The sequence below is a fragment of the Lonchura striata genome, chromosome 18 (genome assembly GCF_050655825.1).
Source record: "Lonchura striata isolate lonStrDom1 chromosome 18, ASM5065582v1, whole genome shotgun sequence".
Taxonomy (NCBI): domain Eukaryota; kingdom Metazoa; phylum Chordata; class Aves; order Passeriformes; family Estrildidae; genus Lonchura; species Lonchura striata.
In genome coordinates, this window is record NC_140720.1 from 3793875 (window position 1) to 3807193 (window position 13319).

The window sequence follows — 13319 nt, forward strand, 5'->3', positions numbered from 1 at the left end:
TTTATATCTTTCAGGTTGTTGCTTTTCCTCATTTTCCTTGTAGTTCAGATTTTGTTGTTTTTCATACACCACATCATCAAAAATGCTGTAGCTGCTATCAAACTCTCCCCAGATTTGTACTTGCTGAAGCCTGGAGAGAACTATCACAAGTACAGGAGTCGGCTCCTGCTGCGGAACTCCACAGGTAGGGCAGCAGCTCCTGCCTCCACCTCACTCCATTTCCCAAATTTTGGGGTTGGGAATGAACTTTTTCCTTGGAATTAACCACATGAAGAGTTTTCAAGAGCCCAGGGGTGGTAAACTGTCAGTGTGTGCCATGGGGTTTGGTTTGGAGATCCTCCTCCCATCTCCATGACTTTGTTCTTGCTGTGTCAGAAGATGATTGAGGTGAAAGAAGTGGCCAGAAACATTGAAACAAATCAACATTAAAATCCTGCTGGAGCACATCTGGGAAAATCCCTTTTTGTTTCAACTGAGGATGTTTTAAAAGTGCCCATCAGGAGCCCAGGCAGCAGAAACCAGCACCTGTTGGAGCTGTGCATTGATAATTCTGTGTAAAATACTCCAGGCTGCTGCTGAGGAGGGATTTAAAAGGCAGAGATGTGGCACTCAGGGGTGTGGCTTAGAGGTGGGGAGTGCCTGGATTTCAGAATTCACAGAGTCACCAGGTTGGAAGAGACCTCCAAGATCATCGAGCCCAGCCCAGCCCCAACACCCCAACCAAACCCTGGCACCCAGAGCCACATCCAGGCTTTGTTAAACACACCCAGGGGTGGTGACTGCACCACCTCCCCGGGCAGCCACTCCAGAACTTTATCTCCTTTTTGTAAAACACTTTTTCCTGATATCCAACCTGTATTTCCCTTGGTGCAGCCTGAGGCTGTGACCTCTGGTTCTGTCAGCTCCTGGAGAAAGAGCCCAGCCCACCTGAGCACAGCCACCTTCCAGGGACCTTCAACTCACCCCTGAGCCTCCTTTTCTCCAGGCTGAGCACCCCCAGTCCCTCAGTGGCTCCTCACAGGGTTTGTGTTCCCAGCCCCTCGTTGCCTCCTCTGGACACGCTCCAGCCCCTCCCTGTCCTTCCCAAACTGAGGGCCCAGAACTGGGCACAGCACTCGAGGTGTGCCCTGACCCGTGCTGGGCACAGGGGAGGAATTGATTTGATGATCCTGAAGGTTTCTTCCATTTTAAATGATTCCACGTTGTTTTCTCTCCCCAGAGTCGGATATCAGTGACATTGTGCACTCCCTGGGGAGCATGAACATCCTCTGGGAGATGTTCAATGACAGTGACTATGTCTCAGTGGCACCTCACAGTGCAGCTCTGAACGTCTTTGCCCTCCAGTCCAGGCAGGTAAGGCACACACTGGCTGGGCTGTGCCCAAATTGCAGCTGCTGGGGCTGGTTTGTGAAATTCCCACCTGAAAAGCAGCTCAGGAGTCACGGAATCAAATAATATCATATAATATTGCTTACAGGAGAGGCTGCAAAGAGGAAAGAGTGGGAATATTAGCAAAACAAATGTTCTTCCATAATTATATAATTATATAATTACAATTACAGTAAGCCAATCAAACTGTGATCACCTTTTCTTCCCCACAAGGACACAGAAAGTCAGGAGAAATATTCTGCTTCACAGGACACCTGGCAGAGGAATTTGTTTATGATTTTTTTATTTATTTATTCTGACTGAATTACAGTTTGACAGAAATATAATTCCACGGTGCTCTCATGTGTAAAGAAAAATCAGTTTCTTGGGCTGTACATGTTCACAGTAACAGGAAGATCTGAACTTTGGGATCATATTTAATCCCCAGCAAAGGAGCTGCTTTACAATGTGCCAGCTCTGGCTCTTGTCCCCATTTTTACTCCCTGATGCTGCTGCCAGCAGTGTGACAGTGCAGCTCCTGCACATCTTTGCCTGTCTGGTTTTAAACCCATTAGCAGGATCATCCCCGAGCAGCTCTCGTGTGTTTTGTTTCCCACACTGTACTTGTCTGAGTGCCATTTGCCAGAGCCTCACTGCTCCGTGAAACATTCTGGGAATTTATTCCCAGCAGTTTCTTCTCTGAGAGCAGGACTGATTTCCTGAATCAGCCTGTGTGTGACAAGCACCCTGAGCAGCCCAGAGCTTCCTGCAAAGCACTTGATTATGCAAAGATTTATCCCAAAGCTCAGGTTTAATTAAGGAGAGCCCTCTCAGGGCAGAGGGATTAATGCAGCACGTATTTTTCTTCCTAGAATTACGTTTTCAACATCATATTCAACAGCACCATGGTGCATTCCCTGCCAGTTCTGATGAATATTGTCAGCAACCTCCTCCTGCGCAGTTTGAACGTGACTGAGAGCATCCAGATCTGGAGCAACCCCTTGATTCAGGTGAGCAGTCCCAAAAAATCAGCCTGGAGCACTGGGGAGAAGGCAAAGCATCCCTGAGGGGAGAGGGGGAGGGCAGAAACACCCCACAAACCCAGGGAAAAGCTGGCTGGGGCTGCCTGCAGGGTTTAGGAGGGTGGGAAAGGTGCTGGCATTTTGCTCTGCAGGTGCAGAAGGGGAGGAAGAAGGGGCTTGGCAGGAGGATGTTGTGTCAGGAATTAAAGGTTCAGTGGGGCTTGGAGCAGCCCAGTCTGGTGGAAGGAATTGGGGCTTGGGATGAGATGATCCCTACAGTTCTTTCCAACCCAAACCATTCCATGCTCCTGTGAATTAATTCATTAATTATGGGTTTGTTGGAGGTTGCCTGCAGTCCTTGGTCTGTGCAGAGCTGGAGGGGCCTTTGGGAGAGGAGAGGACCTGCTGCAGGAGATAAATGCTCTGAAAAGTTCTTTAGTTATTATTTATTCCTCACCTAAATACTCCCAAAACTTCCACAGGTGTTTTTCTTCCTGCTGCAGCTCAGGTGATCTTGACATCCACACACTTTCCATGTTAGCATTCACAGCCATGTTCCAACTCCTAACATAGCTTTTTTTTTTTTTTTGGTCACATTCTGGTACTGAATAAATCTGATTTCTGCCCCAGGATCTCCCAGACACAATTTTCAGGCTGGAGATCTATTTTGAAGCCGTGTTACTGGGGATCATCATCACGGGGATGCCACCCTACTTCGCCATGGACAACGCAGAAAACCACAAGGTAACAGCCAGGTGTCCATGCAGAGAGGCACAGGGAGTTCAAATCCCTGGGATATCTCCTGGGAGAGATCCAAAGAGGGCTTAAAACAATGCCAAGGGTGGCACTTGGCTGGAGCAGATTTGGGAGAAGCTTTTCTGTGCCAAGCCAAGCTTGGCAATAATGGCATAACACAGGAGGGGATTCACAAAACATTAATTTTAATTAACACAAGAGACTGCATTTTTAAGAAAATGCAATTACTTACGCCAAAAAAGTGCAAGAGTAAGAGTGACCTGCTTCAACAACTAGGAGTAACAAAAGTAGAGTGAACAGAAAAAAGTTAAAGAAAGTGTATTAGTATCCTCCATCTTCAAGAAGAAAAAAAATCTCTATTCTCGAGACCCTCAGCCCCAGGGGAGGAGAAAATAAAGAAGACTGTTATCCCCCAAAATAAAAAACTGTTAGACCCTCAGCCCCAAGAGAAATTATTTCTTTTCTCTTTAGAAAATAAAAGAAACTGTTGTCCCAAAAATGAGAAACTGTTGTACCCTCATCCCCAAGAGAAAAAATAAAAATAAAAAAGACTGTAGTCCCAAAATAAAAAACTGTTGTTCTTTTAGTCTTTAGCAAAATATCTTTAAAAGAACCCTATCAACAGTTTCAGTCCATAGTAGTGAAAACACTATAGCATAAAAGAAAAGCATCACAATAGCAGTTACCCTATGTAACATAAAATCACAAAAAGTTCCAGTTGTGTTTCCTGGAAGTCTGTAGTACAAAAAAACCTCCTCGATGTGCTTTTCCCCTGCTGCAGATCAAGGCTTACACCCAGCTGAAGATTGCAGGGCTCTATCCCTCGGCTTACTGGGCTGGCCAGGCTGTGGTGGACCTGCCTCTGTTCTTCTCCATCCTCACCCTGATGATTGGCAGCCTCTTCGCCTTCCACTACGGCGTTTACTTCTACGTGGGCAAGTTCCTGGCTGTGGTGAGGCTGGGCTGGCCTGAGAGCAGGGTTCCCTTGTTTTCTACAAGTCTTTTATTTCCCTCACCTGATTTCAGCTGATTTTCCCCTCATAGATGTACAGGGGAAACGCTGCTGCAACAAAGGAGGTTTTTCATGGGGAAAATGGCTCCAAGTTGGGAGTTTCATTCAGGACTGGAATAAAATCAAGCAGTCCCAGGGGGGGTTTGGGTTGGGCAAGGAAGAATTTCTTCACAGAAAGGGTGGTTGGGACTGGAAGGGGCTGCCTGTGGGCGTGACAGCCTGGTCAGAGAGACAGAAAGCTAAATAAGTTTTCCCAGAATCAACCTGAAATGCTTTAAACAGCTAAAAATAAACAATGACAACCAAATATTAAAAGCAACCTACAAAAAGTGTTTTTCTAATAGTTCTTCTCACAAGATTGTTTACAAATGGGTGCCTTTTTAGATTAACCAATCAAGTGAAATTTATTAATTAAAAATCAAGTCCACCTGCAGCAAACTAAGCTATAAAAGAAGAGAGGATGAAAGAAACAAAGTTTTTACCTTTTTACCTCCTGACCCAATCTGTCACCTCTGACCCAGCCCAGGGAGGTGCTGGAGTCTCTGTCCCTGGAGGTGTTTAAAGAATGGCCTTTGGTGCCGTGCTTGGCATGGTCACAGGCTGGACTCATCTCAAAGCTCTTTTCCAGCCTCGTTGATGCTTAAACCAGCAGGATTTGCCAAGGAAATGCTCCTTTCTTGCTGCTGGCTGAGGATTGTGCTGGGGTTGGCACCTGCTGCTGGTGACAGGGGCACAGTGACAGTGAGCAGAGCCCATCTCTGCAGAGAGCTGCAGGTGGGACCGAGTGTAGAACAGCACCAGACTTGGTGGCTCCCCTGTGATACTGGCTGGAATTGAGAGGAATCAGCTTTTCCCAGCTGCTTTTCCTGAGTTAATCACGTTTGGGATGTGGCTGCAGGGCTGCTTTTCTACCCTTGTTTGAATTCCTACAAAAATGCCATGGTGGAATTCTTCCTATTTGCCAGAATCTTCAGGTCAGCATTTATGGGAGCCTCTGTTACAAAAAAAAAAAAAAAAAGGGAAAGAGTTTAAAGGAAGCTGAAGGGGAGGGAGTTTTTGCCTCTCCACACATTCTTTAATTTGTGTCTTTAATAATACATTCTCTATGCACCAAGGCAGCAAAACACATCACATAAAGTGACAAAGATGAATCCAGAGTTCTGTATCACACTGAGGTAATTCCAGTTCATCCTTATGCAAAAAAAATTCCTGCTGCACATTCCCTGAGAGTCCTTTCCTGTCTCTGCAGATTTTTTGCCTGATTGGTTATGTCCCCTCAGTTGTGCTCTTCACCTACGTGGTCTCCTTCACCTTCAAAAAAGTCCAGAACACGAAGGAATTTTGGTCATTTATATTTTCAGTGGTGAGTGACTTGGCCTGGAGCTGGGATAAGTGGGAAGACTGGTGATTTCCAAAGCCACAGCAAAAAATCCAGGTTGTTTTGTTGAGCTGTGTGTCCCTAGAGCCCAGGAAATGGGAAACTTTACTCACTGCCATATCCTGAGTGATAAAAGCTTTAAGAAAAAGTGCCTTAAATTGATTAACTTATGCTTAGAGAGTCTGTAGTGGATGAAAATGGACTTTTTTTCCCCTTTTCTTTGGTACAGACAGCCTTGCTCTGCACAGTAGTCACTGAAGTGTCCTTTTTCCTGGACCATTACCTGGTGACCACCATCCTGCATTATGTCTTCTCCATCTCCATTCCTATTTATCCCCTTATTGGCTGCCTGATCTGTTTTATAAAGGTAAGGGGACTCCAGGGATCCTTTCCAGAGTCCTTGGAGATGGCTGGGGTTGGGTGGGTGTCTTTAGTGTGTCCTCTGTAGACACTTTTCACATGAAGATGGAGAAAAATCATGTTTTTCCCATTAGATTTGGTTTTAAAATGGGGAAAGCAGCAAGTTTTCCGTGACATTTCCTTTCTCTGAGAGGTACGAGAAAGATGGAGAAGGACTTTCACAAGGGATGGAGGGACAGGACAAGGGGGAATGGCTCCAAGCTGATAAGAGTAGGGTTGGATTGGATTTTGGGGAATAATTCCTCCCTGTGAGGATGGGCAGGCCTTGGCACAGGGTGCCCAGAGCAGCTGTGGCTGCCCCTGGATCCCTGGCAGTGTCCAAAGCCAGGCTGGATGGGGCTGGGAGCAACAGGGGATGGAATGAGAGGGGCTTTGTGATCCCAAACCATTCCAAGATTCTGGGATATTCCAAGGAAAACCTCAGCGAGCAAAGCCAGGGGTGGGACAAGGGTTCACTGGGAGTGGGTGGCTGGAAAGCAGGAGCAGCTCCAGGTTTGGATGGAGCTGTTTGATTTGGTTTTTTGGAGAGCTCAGGAAGTGCTTGAGCACCTCAGCCTGAAGGAGATGAAAGCACAGCGTAGGAAATGGAGTCTCTGCGGTGATTATTTCCCTGAATAATAATAATAATAATAATAATGATAATAATTCAGGCTTTTCCCTGAATTCCCAGGTCTCGTGGAAAGGCAAGAGTGTGAGTGCAGGGTACCAGGACCCCTGGGACCGGCTGCTGGTGGCAGTTCTGGCTGTGAGCATGGCTTTGCATTCTCTGGTTTTGGAAATCCACTCCCTGGGGTTCCTGCTGGCATCCTGCTGTCCCTCACCTTCCTCAGGAAAGATTGGCTCTGGTGCTGAGCCTGCAGCACAGGCAGAGTCAGGAAAGCTGCTGTGCCACCAGCTCATTCCTCCCCTGTGGCCTGAGCAGCACTGCCAGTGTTAATTCTGATTATTCTGGGAATCCCTGCTGGTGGAGCAAGAGCTCCAGAGCAGGGCCAGCCCCTTCTCTGCACAAAAAACCCAAATAATTGCTTTTTAATCTAAACCCACTTTGTGCATCCTCAGACAGACTGAGCAGCACATAATGATATATTTAATTTTCTTGGCAGCACCACCACTCCAAAATAGCAAAAAATATATCAAAACAACAATTTGCACAAGAGTCTAATATCACAAACAAAACAAAAATTAAAAAAAATTACAAAACAAAAACTTTAATATAATAAACATAAACAATATTATATTACCAATAACTCACAATCCACAAACTACAAACAAAAAATAAAAAAACGAAACTATAAAATTATAAAAAACTTAAAAACAACACTACAAAAAATAAACTAAATTCTAATTAATTTAAACAATTACTAAAAAATACATTTAAAATATATAATTTAACACCACGTAATCTTAAATACCTCATTTCAATAATTTTCACTAAATCACAAATTTTTATATAAAAAACAAAATAAAAAAACTCTTAAAAACTCAAAAACAAATATCAGAAAAAAAAAATACAACCATCTCCATAACACAAATAACAAATAAACCCCTAAAACCAAATAATAATACAAAACAACAAATTAAACAACTACCACAAAATATATATTAACTAACATCAGAAATACGACACACAATACAATTTTACAAACTGCATCAACAAAAACACCTAAAAACATCTACACAAAAATCAAACCAAAACCTTCAAAACCTTCACTTCATTCCTTAAACACCTCACACAAACAATAAACAAACAAATTGAAAAAACAACAAAACCACATTTAATTCAAAGTTTTACATTTACAAATACCAACAAAAGATACAAACAAATCATCAGCATACCACCTAATCGACCCCCATTTAAAACAAATGATAAAAACCTACAACAGAAATAACACACTATATCAATTCAAACCAAACATCTTAAAAAAACCCAATTTGTGTGGTGGTGCAGGGCTGGAGCTCCTGGGCCTCGTCGCTCAGGTGGGGTCACCCCAGGGTGCCCAGCCTGGCTGGTGACCTGGGGGGTTTTCTGTCTGCCCCAGCCCTACCTGCAGTGCGTGCTGTGGCTGTTCCTGCTGCGCTGCTTCGAGCTGAAGAACGGAGGCAGGACGGTGAGAGAAGATCCCTTCTTCAGGTGTGTGGGAACCCAGGGCTCCCCTCGGGCTCCCTGGCAGGTCAGGAACCCCCTGGACAGAGCCCCCAGAGACACTGGCTGTGATCTCTGTCCATGGAAAAGAGTTTTCAATCTTACAGCATGAATTACCAGCTCTGAGGGTTTGATATCAGGAATAATTAAGTGTGGCATGGGTGCAAAAGTAAAATTTTAGGATTCTAGATGAGGGGTTCAAAGGAGACAAAATAGAAGAAATTAAGTGTGCCTTGTCCTTTTTCTCCTTCTTCATGCCCTCCATGTGTCTCTGTGGTGTTGGCATTTTTCTGTTGGTTCAGGCTGGGGACACACTGTCCAACGTAGGTGACAGATATTGGCACGTTCTTGTAAATGCAGCCCAGGGAGTTTCTGGTATTTAATGTTTGTCACATCCCACTGAGGGCAGAGCCCCACACGCTGCCCTGCAGGAGAGAGCTGGGCAGGGCAGCAGAACATGTGAGAGATAAACAGAATAAACAACCTGGAAACCAGCACAGACCAATTCTGGCTTCTGCTTTGGCAGCGGGGCTGACAGACAGAGACTTTCTACGATCTTGGGATCATCAATACCTCAGATTCCAACACAAGTGTGTCTCCTGATTGGTTTTTATCCAAGGCATTGTCTGAAGAAACTGGTTTTGGAGGTGCTGGTTAAACTGGGCTGTGCAGTGGGAGAAATAAAATACCTTTCATTATATCCCATCAGGAATTGTCACTGAAGTGCAGAAATTTGGAGTTTAATTTCCTCTCAAGTTCCATCACTGCAAAATCAGGAATTTTGTAAGGGTGTTCCCTATGTGAAAACAAGGGAATTGCCATTCCCAGTGCAGGGTCAGGGATGCTGCACCCCACAAAGAGCTCAGCAGGGAGGTGACACAGTGGCAGTCCCCGAGATCCTCCTGCTCTGGGAGTGCAGATGAGCACCAAAGCCCCAAAGCTGAGAGCTGAGCAGGGGCCTTGTGCTGCTTTCCTCCCTTTTAGGAAATGTTTCACCAAAGCCAAGCCCTGGAAGTTCCCAGATGTGCCCCACGAGGGGAGCGAGGACGAGGACGTGAGGGCAGAGAGGCTGCGAGTCCGAGAGATCCTGAGCAGCCCCAGGAGTGAGGAGGTAAAACCTTGCCCTGCCCAAACCCCAGACTGGGAGTTTGGAGGCTCCCCAGAGCTGCTGGGACCTGCAGCCACTTCCCTCTTCTCTGCCAGATGCCAGCAATCCTGGTCAGCAGCCTGCACAAAGAGTTTGATGAAAGGAAGGAATTTCTTCCGGGCAGAAAAATAAAGAAAGTGGCGACCAAACATGTTTCCCTCTGTGTGAAGAAAGGTTGGAGTTCAGCTGCTTGCTGTTGAGCTGTTTTATGTTTGACAACAGCTCTTGGAACCATTTATCTGATCTTGTGGGTAATGTTTGTGTTGTCCCTTTTTCAGGAGAAATCCTGGGTTTGTTGGGACCCAATGGAGCTGGGAAAAGCACATTAATTAATATGCTTGTTGGAGAGATTGAGCCAACCAGTGGGCAGGTATGTTCCATGCCACAGTTAGGCAAAAAAATCAACCCATATTTCAATTTTATTGTAATTACTGCAAGCACTCCTGAGAGCATTTTGCTAAAACCATGCAAAAAGAGTTTGGAAATTTGTAATATTCTGGATTAAGGTCTGGGCATTTTCCTCGCAGGTTCTGATGGGAGATGATTCCTTGGGGCTGAGCAGTGAGGAGGATTCAGTGAAATTCGTGGGGTACTGTCCTCAAACAAATCCTCTCTGGCCAGATATCACATTGCAGGAGCACTTTGAGATTTATGGTGCCATCAAAGGCATGAGCCAGTCTGATGTTCAAGAGGTCATCAAGCGGTGAGTAGTTCATTACAGAAATCTTTGTGGTTGAACTGAAGTTGCCTTAGCTTTTTTTATCTTCTGGCTTATTGCTGAAGGGATTTTGGTGCTTATTTGGTGGTTTTTTTTTTTTCTTCTCACTTTTCCTAATGCAGTTTTTGTTTCCATTTAAGGTTGGTTTTAAGCTTGGTTGAAATTCTGTTGTGAATTCATAGATGAGGAGATGAAGGTTCATCCACACAAAATTCAGTTGGGATTTTTAATTTTGATAGATGCTTTTTTGAGTTATTTTTCTCAGGTGATAAAGTACTAACAGTGACCTTTGTAGAAGCTGCAGGGATGGGGAATCCTGAGCTTGGAGCTGTTTCTGTTGTCACCGAGGTTCCTCCAGGACGGGTGGCTTTGTATGGAAGCTCCAATTCTGCTTTTTGCTCTGCTTTTTTTTATACTTGATACACAAATATTTGTAACCGAGCTCTTCCAAAGGAGCTGTTTTGCATTCTCTGGTGAGGGGGAAGCCAAACCATCCCCCTCCCAGCCTTTCCCACCTGGTCCTTCCCTCCCCAGCATCGCCAGCGTGCTGGATTTAAAGGACCACCTGCAGAAGACGACGAAGAAGTTGGGAATGGGGCTGAAACGCAAGGTATGGGGGGCTCTGGGGTCACCTGGAGGGTCCCCAGCACCCTCCCTGTCCTCACCCTGCCCCTGTGCCTTCCCCCAGCTCTGCTTTGCCCTCAGCATGCTGGGCAACCCGCGGGTGACGCTGCTGGACGAGCCCTCCACCGGGATGGACCCCAAGGCCAAGCAGCACATGTGGTGAGTGCTGGCCATGGCTCAGGGGCCAGCCTGCCCTGGGGGGAGCCAGCCCTGCTCAGTTACCCCTCCCTGTGAGCCACAGCCAGGGAAAAACACAGCGGGTCAGCTTGGGTTGGAAGGGACCATGAGCATCATCCAGTTCCACCCCCCTCTGTGGGCAGGGATATCCTCCACTAAAGCAGAATAATTCCTTCCCAATCTCCCATCCATCCCTTCCCTCTGGCAGTGGAAGCCATTCCCTGTGTCCTGTCCCTCCATCCCTTGTCCCAGGTGCCTCTCCAGCTCTCCTGGAGCCCCTTTAGGCCCTGGGAGGGGCTCTGAGCTCTCCCCAGAGCTTCTCTTGGGATGAACAGCCCCAACACAGCCTGTGTCCATAGCAGAAGTGCTCCAGCTCTTGGAGCATCTCCATGGCCTCCATGGCCTCGCTCCAGCTGCTCCTCCTGTGTTGGGAGCCCCAGGGCTGGGCACAGGACTGCAGGTGGGGTCTCACAAGAAGGGGAGCCTCAGCCCAACTGTGTGCCAGGTGCAGCACAGCTGTGTCCCCTCCCAGAGCAGCTTGGGAATCACAGGACTGAAGGTTGAAAGAGATCCTTAAAATATATAAGGAATGCAGATTCGAGCTGTCTTTAGGAAATTCAGGTGTTGATTGTAGCTCTGAGAGGAGCATTAAACCATAAATAGAGGGTCCATCACAGCCCTCCTTTCCTGCTGAGGCAGGATTTGCAGTTCCCTGCCAGGTGCTTTTGTTCAGGGGGGGTCTGGGTTGTGTTTTGCAGGCGGGCGATCCGAGCAGCCTTTAAGAACAAGGAGAGAGCAGCAATCCTGACCACGCACTACATGGAGGAGGCAGATGCTGTCTGTGACCGTGTGGCCATCCTGGTGTCAGGGCAGCTCAGGTACCCCCAGATCCCTGCTGGGACAGGGAGCACAGGTAGCTGGCACCTGGGATATATTTCTCTGAAAACACAGATAAATTTGGTGCCTTAAATCTGGTACCTTAAATTAATCCTTAGCAGCAAAAAGGATCTGTTTGAGGTTAGGCTGTTCCTGAGTACAACATTTTCTGTCTGTAATTTATAGGTGTATAGGTACTGTCCAACACCTGAAGAGCAAGTTTGGCAGAGGATACTTCTTGGAAATGAAATTAGGGGAAGCAGCAGATGTGCAGCAGGTGGAGTATCTGCAGAACCAGATTTTGCACATCTTCCCCAACGCCAGCCGCCAGGAAAGGTGAGGTGTGCCAGATACCCAGAAAAGATCGATGTGCATCAAACCCTCTGATTTCACAGCAGCTCCTTGGCACCGGGGAAGGAATGTAAATATTTACACACAGCTTTAAAAAAAAATGAAGAATAAAAAAAGGAAGGGATCTGGAAGGCAGCAGAGCCCGGGCTGGCAGGGCGGGGGCCGGCAGCCCACGCAGATGTTTGGCACAGAGGAAGCAGAACTGGATTTCTGCATAGCTGTTGCCTGACAGCTTCCTCCTGAGTCAGGGCCCCCGGGAAAGGGCTGAAATCCGAGTCTGACTCACTGCCCTTACCTGGAAATGCCTGAGGCCTCTGGGGGTCTCAGCTCCAGGGTGGGCTGGCTGCTGTTCCACCAGCAGCTCTGAGCTCGTGCCAGAGGGTTTGGCTGCGGGGCTGGAGAGCTCCTCAAAGGGCACTGCAGGCATCCAGAGGAGCGTGGTCCTGGAGGGATCATGAGTGTGAGCCTTCCTCAAACGTGGGAGATGGGAAGGAGGGAGGCAGAGAGGGAGGGGAGTTCCCTGTGCAGGGCAGAGCAGCTCCCTGTGCTGCAGTCGGGGTTGCAGGAACGGCTGCATGATGCAAACTTCCAGGATGTGCAAACTTCCAGGATGTGCAGACTTCCAGAACGTGCTGGGACCTCCCAGCTCAGCTGAAATCCAAAACCTCAGGACTCTGGGAGCTCCAGGGAGCAAATCTGCCATGAGTAAGCAGAATAGAAATGATTGAATCTGAGTGGAGCAGAGTGAACTTAGAGCAGTCTCAGGTGGTCTCAGCTGACGCACCTGGAGCTGAATCACTGCCCTTCTCCTGTGGGATGGTGACAGTCAGAATGCCTGCAGTAACCTTCAGAAAAGGAGTTTAAATCCATTCCATGGGGTATTGATACTTTTACTTGGAGTGATTTTGCTTGAAGCTAAATTTGTTTTGCTTCTTTGTTCCAGTTTTGCTTCTATCTTGGCGTATAAAATTCCTAAAGAAGATGTACAGTCACTTTCACATTCTTTTTCCAAGCTGGAGGAAGGTAATGAAGCACTTACCATGCATCACACACACCAATCCTTTTGTCTCCCATTACTGACACTTCTGCCATGTGATGTCACTCCTGCATTTCTGTTCCAAATTTATTTAACTTAGTTTTATTTTATTGGTGTTTGTCCCCAACTCTGTTTCTTGGGAAACCAAGAGTAAGTGAAGTGTCCCTAAATCTTCTCTTGTTGATTCTTTCACCAGTAAAACACACCTTCAACATCGAGGAGTACAGCTTTTCTCAAGCAACACTGGAACAGGTGGGTTAAATTCTGCTTTGTGAGTGTAAACCCTGCCAG

At 46.7% G+C, this 13319-nt stretch overlaps 1 protein-coding gene across 2 annotated transcripts in view; it reads left to right on the forward strand.

Moving 5' to 3' along the window:
- Positions 1-13319, forward strand: part of ABCA5 (ATP binding cassette subfamily A member 5) — a 41269-nt gene that overhangs the window by 23991 nt on the left and 3959 nt on the right. For both annotated transcript variants that reach the window (XR_014949292.1, XM_077787396.2), the window contains exons 21-39: positions 15-184; positions 1220-1353; positions 2241-2378; positions 3021-3134; positions 3928-4098; positions 5408-5521; positions 5766-5903; positions 6627-6701; positions 7996-8087; positions 9084-9210; positions 9303-9420; positions 9525-9616; positions 9774-9949; positions 10499-10574; positions 10653-10747; positions 11524-11643; positions 11828-11977; positions 12936-13015; positions 13225-13280. Coding sequence is in view for 1 of the 2 variants with exons in the window: in XM_077787396.2 (XP_077643522.2) it covers positions 15-184; positions 1220-1353; positions 2241-2378; positions 3021-3134; positions 3928-4098; positions 5408-5521; positions 5766-5903; positions 6627-6701; positions 7996-8087; positions 9084-9210; positions 9303-9420; positions 9525-9616; positions 9774-9949; positions 10499-10574; positions 10653-10747; positions 11524-11643; positions 11828-11977; positions 12936-13015; positions 13225-13280 (2236 nt within the window). In the remaining variant the exon portion in view is untranslated. The remainder of the gene's footprint in view (positions 1-14; positions 185-1219; positions 1354-2240; positions 2379-3020; positions 3135-3927; positions 4099-5407; positions 5522-5765; positions 5904-6626; positions 6702-7995; positions 8088-9083; positions 9211-9302; positions 9421-9524; positions 9617-9773; positions 9950-10498; positions 10575-10652; positions 10748-11523; positions 11644-11827; positions 11978-12935; positions 13016-13224; positions 13281-13319) is intronic.